General features: G+C 36.0%; 1 protein-coding gene across 1 annotated transcript in view; it reads left to right on the top strand.

The window, feature by feature from the left end:
- Positions 1-2,215: 2,215 nt before the first annotated feature.
- The window catches only part of RYR2 (ryanodine receptor 2), a 207,825-nt gene continuing 200,955 nt past the window's right edge, over positions 2,216-9,085 (top strand). Inside the window, exons 1-2 of the mRNA XM_015819028.1 lie at positions 2,216-2,293; positions 3,023-3,142. Coding sequence (XP_015674514.1) covers positions 2,216-2,293; positions 3,023-3,142 — 198 coding nt within the window. The remainder of the gene's footprint in view (positions 2,294-3,022; positions 3,143-9,085) is intronic.

Below are 9,085 nucleotides of genomic sequence, written 5' to 3'. Positions count from 1 at the left end.
ACTCTTCAAATGGTATCTTTAGCTGTGCTGTACGGGTTTCAAATAAATTAAAATGTCAACATGAGGCCTTTTAATGAGGGATTTGTTCATAATGATGGGAAAAATTCACAATCACATGCATCCAGCCACAGCATTTCTGAGTCCTTGAATTAGCTAGCAAAGCTGAAAACAACTAAAATATTCATTATTATAGTTGAATTCATAATATTTCATTGCAGGACACCTAGGTTAAAGCCGAGAATATCTGTAGAGAAAGGGTAGGAAAAAAAAATCAAGATTGTGGGCATAATAAGACTGAAGCCTTGATTCTTTTTCCTCAAATTTTAAAAAGCACATGCCTTCAATCGCATGGTTGCAACTGCATCTCAATTTGCATTCCAGATTGGAATACTCTACCTCGGCATGTCAAACTCGCGACGTCACGTGACGTCGCACGACATCTAGGAGCTTTTTCGCCATTGCCGGCAATGGGGTGGGCGCGGCTCCGGTATGATGAAACCGGCCCGCGGGCCGGCAGTTTGACACCCCTGCTCTACCTAAAGCTTAGAACAGCTGAATAACTTTGGTGTTATCACAGCAATGATAATGTTCTTAAACAGCAGTTTGTTATTAAATATTAAGGTAGAAATATTTTTACCTGTAATTAAAAGATACAAATCTTAGAAATTTTGCAATTAAATGCTAGTTGGTATTCCATTTGTGCAGATTATGATGTCTATGTACTTTTGATCAGGGAAAGGTAACCAAGAGTAAATGTCAATATTATCGGGGATTAGTCTTTGAGAAGGTACTTGGTAGAAGTCTGTTTGGAAAGAATCCAAGAAATGACAGTAAGCAAAATTTGTGAAGTGTACTGTAGTTTTATGTTGGGAAGAGGTGAACGGTTAGTGCTCTAAAGTAGATTAGTATGAGACCCAGAGATGCTTTTTCACGAGGCAACTGGACTTTCTTGTTTTTCCTTTGAAGATTGTTTTGCTTCTTATCCAAGAAGCTTCTTCATAGCTGAAGAAGCTTCTTGGATGAAAAGCGAAATGTCTTCAAAGAAAAACAAGAAAGTCCAGTTGCCTCGTGAAAAAGCATCTTTGGGACCACCATGACCTGAATGACTGAGAATCTCCATAGACGATTAGTATGAGAGTGTGCGAAAGTTTATTACTTATTTACTGATTTAGAAAAAAGTGTATGATCTTCAGTTATGGGCATTTTATGTGAATATGGAATTTCAGGTTGATTGCTGAGTGAAATAAAATAAAATATAGTCTGTAAGTGCAAGTAACAATATATGGATTGTCAGTAACTAGTTTGATAATAACAATAACAATAATAGAGTTGGAAGGGACCTTGGAGGTCTTCTAGACCAACCCCTACACCATTTCAGACAAATGGTTGTCCAGTCTCTTTTTAAAAACTTCCAGTATTGGAGCATTCACAGCTTCTGGAGGCAGGTTGTTCCCCTGATTAATTGTTCTAACTGTCAAGAAATTTCTCCTTAGTTCTAGGTTGCTTCTCTCTTTGATTAGTTTCCATCTGTTGCTTCTTGTCTCTGCCTTCAGGTGCTTTGGAGAATAGCTTGGCTCCCTCTTCTTTGTGGCAGCCCCTGAGATATTGGAACACTGCTATCATGTTACCCCTCGTCCTTCTCTTCATTAAACTAGACGTACACAATTCCAGCAACCGTTCCTTATATGTTTTAGCCTCCAGTCCCCTAATCATCTTTGTTGTTCTTCTCTGCACTCTTTCTAGAGTCTCAACATCTTTTTTACATAATGGTGACCAAAACTAGATGCAATATTCCAATTGAGACAGGAAGAAGACAAGAATTTCTTTATGTTACTTTTGTGGTTTTTATAGACAAATGAATCAAATTGCTTGCTCTGAGGTTAGACATGTTGGATAGGAATGTGAATATATATGTACTTTGGATGCAGATTATATTGTTTTGTTGGCTGAGAAACCAAATGATTTGCACTGAATAGATTACATGATGCAGTCAGGAATCATGGTCTGAAACTTTATTAAAGAACGAGTTAATTTGCTTGACAGGGAAAATAGACTAAACTGTTGCAAGAAATGCATAAATAAATGGTGAAGAACTAGAGCAAGTAGATCAGTTTAATCACCCTGGTTGCATGTTTACTAAAGCTGGGAATATAGATAGAGAAATTTTAAGACATTCAAATGCTTGAACAAAGAGAGCAGGTAGGATATTGTCCTTATGAAGGAAGAATGTCAAAAAGAATCAAAATGGCTACGTGGGAATACACTTGTGCGACTTTGTAATATGGAAATGAGAGTTGGATATGTCAAAACAAATTGAATACAGTAGGATTGGAGTGTGTATAGGTGTTTTTCGAATTATAACATGTCACTTAACAACCGTTTATAAAGTTACAATGGACTTGAAAAAAGTTATTTGCAACCTGTCCTTGAAGTTACAACTGCTGTATCAACACCCATGATCTTGTGATCACATTTCTGGTGCTTGTCACTCCTTTAGTGCTAGGCATGCCTTTTGTACTAAGCAATGAGATGGGCGTATATAAATTTAATAAATAAATAAATAAATCAGAATGTGTTTGGGGTTTTGGTGCCTTTGAGTCATTGTTGACTAATGAAAATCATGGGTCATCTTTGGACAGCCATATTTAGCATAGCAATCACCTTAATTGTTGCATCTAATATTAGGATTATATTTAAGATTAAAATGTTATCTTAAAGTAGTAAACCTTTCATTACATGTTATTTTGAAATCACTTAGAAAGATAGGTTTTTAAAATGTCATACTGTAAATAAATAAATCAAAATATTTCCATTTTTTTTACTTAATTTACTTAAATGGTCTGTGACTGTTTTGCTGTGCTTATTTCTTCTCATTCAGTGATGGCTTACGCCAGTGAAATAAATAAATAACTGTCCTAGAATTAATTTTGACTTCAGCTATATTTGGAAATACATCCCAAAGATCTGCAATCTAAAAGACTTAATCTTGTTGTCATTCTCTCTCTTTTTTTGTTTTTGATAGGATGATGAAGTGGTTCTGCAGTGTACTGCTACTGTTCACAAGGAACAACAGAAATTGTGTCTTGCTGCAGAAGGATTTGGCAACAGGCTCTGCTTCTTGGAATCAACTTCTAATTCCAAGGTACATCAAGCTGTCTTGTTCTAATGCTGTTTTAGATATTACTGTACTGCTTCTGCTTCACGAACCATATCAGATGCCGAGAGAATAGTGGATTGCAAGGGAGAGCGAGCTGTAACATTACATACGAACAGCAATATGAGGTTTACTGACAAGAAGCCTGCTCTTGCGGCAGTTTCGGTAGCCTTGCATAACATGCAGTGCTTTTTTTGTAAAAAAAAAAAAAAAAAAAGGTGCTGGAACTCACACACATCATACAACCTGCCTTGCCTACCCTACAAGGTTCCATCCCCAAAAGGTGCCGGAACTCCGTTCTGGGTGTTCTATGACCAAAAAAAGCCCTGGTAACATGTATTCATACATACTGTAGATGTATATTTAGGATCCCTGTGAGACTACTGTGTTTAACTGTGACCTAAAACAGTTTCTGCAATTTTAAAATAGTAAGATGTACTCTGAGACTACATTCTTTTTTATATGATATTTATTGAAACTTTAAAAAATAAGATTAAAAAGTAATACAAACTAATATAGAGTAAAGAAGAAAAGAGAAAAAGAAAGAAAGCCAAGAGAAAGCAAAGAAGAAAAGGAAGGCTTCTGATATTCTTCACAGCAACTATAAGTTCAATTATATTTTAACCTCTCTCTCTAAAGTTACATCTCAGGTTACATTCTTAAATGCATCCGGAAAGGCATCTCAGGTTTTGCTAAAAAACAAGCAATTGAAATTAATGAAAGGTTAAATTTACTAGAAATCTGTACAGCGCTTTGTGGGAAGAATGGGATTTATAGAATATTAGAGCCATGAATGACAGCGTGGCTGCAGTACCAAGAATGTCATCATGGACAGAAATAGCTGTAACAAATATGTTGATAACCTGACATCTTGATGGTTTTATTGTGTTCTCTTTGGGATAGCTATTATTGTGGTCTGGAAGCTACTGCTAAAGCAAAATGCAGGAGTAAAGTTAAGTTTTTAAATATGATATATAAATAAAAAGTTGTAAGGACTGATCATAGTTACTTTTTCAGTGCTATCATATCTTTAGAAAGTCACTAAACAAGGCAGTCATTATACATGATCTACCTGTATTGTACATAGTTAGATTCTGGTGTATTTTAATTCTCTATATTACTGGAAAAAACATATGCATGGCAGGGGTTATATAATTATTTTGATTTATTTAAAAAAACACGAGTTTTTTTCTAGCTATGTTTTTGAAGTAGTTTCCTTTTGGTGAAGTTAGATATATTGATGAGAGAGTTGAATATATTTTTAAAATTCTGAATATATGGTCTCCAGAAGAGATGGTGAGTTCAGGCAAATTTTTCTCCAGTGTTTTTCGTTATTATAATTTTAATTAAACATATTACTTCCCATATGGTACGGACTAATGTTTTATTTTCAGCGGCTTATCATTTTCCAAATATTATTCATTATCATAAAAATTAATTGGAATGTTAAATATTCATTATAATAGCACTGATCTTGATGGATTCATCTATCCTGTTCCCTTGTAACTGAACAATCCTAAAAGAATGTAACAGAATTGAAGTACAATTCTATAATAAAAGGTACTTGTTTAATAAATAAATACAATTTAAGAAAAACATATTGTCCCCAAGTTTTTGCCCTGGCTTTTAAAGACTTCATGCAAGTATTTGTAATATCATCATTTATTTTGTTGATTCTGTAAGATCTTATGGAAATAATTTTTAATAGTCTTCATATGCATGTGCAAACCGGGAACTATTCTGTATTTTGCCATGTTCTTTCTGTCAGTACTGTGGCTTCCTGACCTGTATATAAATTTCTCATGAGGCCATCGAGTTCTGGAATTCCCATTTTTCTGAGCACTTTGATGTGATTGACATAATCAATGAAGCACATATTGACTTCTTTGGGGTATTATTTGGCTTTTTCAATTAGCGTATTCAGGAATAATGTCTTGTAGCCTTTCTAAACTAGTTTGAACGAACATATGGCATCTCTTTTTCCATGTAGGTTGCTAATACTGCTCTCTGAAGCTTTTTAAGTTCCCTTCTCAGATTTTTGTCTTTCTAGGCTTTGGTTTCTCTTCTCTTGTGAATTTTCATGGTTTGTTCTGACACCCAATTTTCTTTCCTCTGTTTCTTCACTTTCGGCAATTTATTTTCGCATTCATCCTTAATCCCTTTAAGTCTGTTCCATAATTATTTTGATTTTCTATCAATGAGTTTCAGGACTTTAAAGAGATACCTGATGTTTTACTTGAAAATAGTAGGTGTTTTAAGATCGTATCATAGAAACTGGCTTTCTGCTTCTTTAGTTTAACCTGGAACTTGTACATGAGCAGTTCATGATCCCCATCTGACCATGTTTTCGATTCCACAGTTTTTGGCCTGGAAGAAATTTTATGTATTAATATACTGTAGCTTGCCAATTATTATAGCAGAATTACAATATGTTATAGTATAAATGACATTGGATCAAATTGATCTGGTAAATTTAGTCACTAAGATTATTCTGTTAGAAGAAATGTTACTCCTCCATGATAGAATCAACGATGAGAAGATAATAGCAGAGAACAAAGCATCAACTGCCACATGAAATTTGTAACTGTCTGAAAAGGAAAAAGTGATAGAACTGATCTAAATATATATTTTACCTACGTGGATCTACTTGTACCACTTTTTAAATTACTCTATGGATTAGAATTAATCTAGATAGAGATTTTTAAATCAATATTTTTTTTAAAAAAAATAGCACATGGATTCTCCTAGCTAAGTCCCCTCCCCTTTTGAATTCCTCCATGTAGGAAAAAAATCCCATCAGTTCATACTTTCTTATGAGTAGGAAAATGCCACAGAATGGTTTTTCTTGCATTAGTTATGCTCTTTGGTTACATTGTTTGAATATGCCCTCAAGTGGTGAGAAATGGTATCTACCATATCCGAGGAAACAAATGCCTCATGATAAAGTTACATTTGGAAATTGATTATATCTTTGCTATTTTATTTATTAAATTTATTTGCCCGAAGTGACTCTAGGTGGCTTTCAATGTTAAAAGTAGTAAACCATACAAAAACATATATTTAGTAACAATAAAAATACAACATTTGATTATAAAATGGGAGGGGAGGGAGCAGGATGCATAGGGATGGGAGGTGGGTTCTACTATTGGCCCATCAATCATCTCCAGTGTGATACATCCCCTTTGGAGCCCTGGGCCAACTGGCACAGCCAGGTCTTCAGGCCCTTATGGGAAAATCAGGAGGGTGAGGGCAGATCCCATCCCAGGGGTAAGATATTGCAAATTCCTTGACCAATGGGATCCACAGTATGCCTCCTCTGTTTTCATGGGTGGGGGTCCCTGTCCCATTGGATGAGATGTTCCTCAAGTCCTGAACCCATGCTATGCAGAGCTTTATAGGTAATAACACCTTGAATTACACCTGAAAGTAAACCGGCAGCCTGTGCAACTTGCAGAATAGTGGTGTGACATGGGCCACTCTAGGGGCCCCAACAGCTGCCAGCACTGTCTGTGGAAACATTTATATAATTCTGGCCTTTAATTTATGTTGATAAATAATAAAATAATAAAAGCCAGAAAAATAAGATTGCATAAATTAATTATTAAAGATTTTTTTTATGAACAGTCATGCTTACACCCAAAATATAATGTGCAAATGAAGCCTATTTCTGATGGTAGGAATCAGCTTTTCCCATATTTTTCATGTGCAAGTACCCTTGTGTTTACGTATGCTGTATAAGCAGATGCATAATGTAAGCCGCTTTTAGAATATCATTCATTCAAAATATTTTATTGTACCCTTCAGCTAAGAAGGCTCACAAATAGACTTACATAAAAGCAAACTCACTCAGCAATAAAGCACATACAGTGAAAAGCATCATTATCATTGGTATATAACTCTCTTTAGAAATCCTGCATATAGCATATAAAAGAATTCCTTAATACATTAAAAAGAAATGTGTACTAAGTAATAAAATAATTCTGTGTGAAAAATGAAATGATGTAATTTTAGAGTTGTCCTTTCTTTTGCATTAGGTCATAAATAAAACTTTAGTCTGCATTATGCATATGTAATTAGAACATCAGTAAACTACTTCAGTTTACTCATTTGCTTTTAATTGTTCCCTTGGATTGTTTATTGTCTGGCTGATTGAGGCTTTTTCTGTACTTAGCGCAATGATCTCTTACAAGTGTTAAGTGTTTGGCATCACAAACAAAATCAGACCAGCTTTTAAAACCAATGTGCATATAGTTAAATCATTTAACTCCTAGACACTTTAACTCCATAGAAGAAAGAATTTAATTAAATTTGTTAAAAGAGTGAGGATTAGACTGAGTATATATCTTACTTTAAAATAATTCTGGCATTGAAATGAAATGTGGGGCAATATCTTGTTGGACTCATATTATTTCATTAATTTTATCTTCCATTTCTGTTTTCTTGTTTCCATTGCTCATGGTATACATATAACTGTTCAAATTGGACATGTAGGTTAGGAAAAGTCCAACCATGGACCCAGCCTGACTGCAATGCTCTGAAGTACAGGAAGGACAAAGAGATGGGGGAATGAATAATGAACACTGACCTATAATTTTCCTTTCAAGATGAATAGAGCTTAAGCGACTTGAAAATCCTGGTAGCAGTTGTACTGTCACTGGGATTGAGAGAATATAGAGCTAAGTGACAGAGATGGACAAAATTCATCCTTCGTAATTTTACAGCCCAGGAAGATCCCATCTGCTGTTACACAAAATGGTTCTTACAGTGTGTGTGAGTGGAGGGCGACTCCTGGTCTTCCCTCTAGAACAGGAGTGTCAAACTCAATTTCATTGAGGGGCGCATCAGCATTGCGGTTGCCCTCGGGGGGCCGGGTGGGTGCGGCCAGGGTGGGTGCAGCCTACTGGGTGGGCGTCAAGGGTGCCTGTGGGGGCCTGGGCAGGACTGGGACAGATCTGAGGGTCTCTGGCAGAAAGGGGTGGGACCGGGGCAAGCGCCAAGGCATGGTCCATTTCTTCATTCTTCACAAAGGGTGACACCTCCCCAGCATGCACCCAGGGGGCAGGACCAACACGGCAGGGGCTGGTTCCTCGCTGTTTCTAGACGTCCTTGTGGAGTTAAGACTGAATGCGTTTCAGCATAGATGGCCACTACAAAATTGTACATTGGCTCCCGGCCGGCCAGGGCCAAGGCAGCGGGGGCCATTCCCTCACTGTTTCCAGGATGGCTTCATGGGCCACATGAAACCACTTTGCGGGCCGCATCCGGTCCCCGGGCCTTGTGTTTGACATGTCTGCTCTAGAACATCAGTACCAACCCCCCCCAACTAGGAGTCTTGCCTAAGTCAAATGAACAAAAAATGTATGATGAACAAGTGATGCTAAGGTTTAAAGCATGGGTCATTCAACAGGCAATCATAGTAACTTTAAATACAATGCTGATGAAAATGGGGCTGACAGAAACCATATTATATTTCTATCATTTCTGTGCAAAAATGAATTTAGATTCTAATTATGATTTGAAGTTAATAGCTAGATTTCTTAATTTTTCCCTCTCTTCTGTACACACTACAGCAATAAACAAGTTGCCAGAGCTTGTTTTGACCCTGACTTAAACAAGGAAAGAAAGGATCCTATCACTAAAATTTTGAAGTCAGTTCCTTTAGGAAAATATTTCAAAAGCAAAAGATTTCTTTTTTTTATTTTATTGGCAATTTTAGTTAGGTGTGGGATTGTTTATTAACAGGTTTTGCAATTTTTATGAAAAGCGATCATTGGATTTAGATTAGGGATTTTTTGGTACATTTTGTACTTTTGTTATTTAAAGATTTGCATTTACTTTAAGATCCCATTTCTTTGATATTCTGAAAAGTTTTTAATTGTTTAGTATTAATTGTTTGTTATATACCTCATTAAAAGCTACAGTAATTTCCCC

This window comes from Protobothrops mucrosquamatus, unplaced genomic scaffold, assembly GCF_001527695.2.
Source record: "Protobothrops mucrosquamatus isolate PMUCROS unplaced genomic scaffold, P.Mucros_1.0 scaffold850, whole genome shotgun sequence".
In the NCBI taxonomy this organism is placed as follows: domain Eukaryota; kingdom Metazoa; phylum Chordata; class Lepidosauria; order Squamata; family Viperidae; genus Protobothrops; species Protobothrops mucrosquamatus.
The sequence above is the reverse complement of the archived record's forward strand: the minus strand, read 5'-3'. Positions and strand labels throughout refer to the sequence as shown.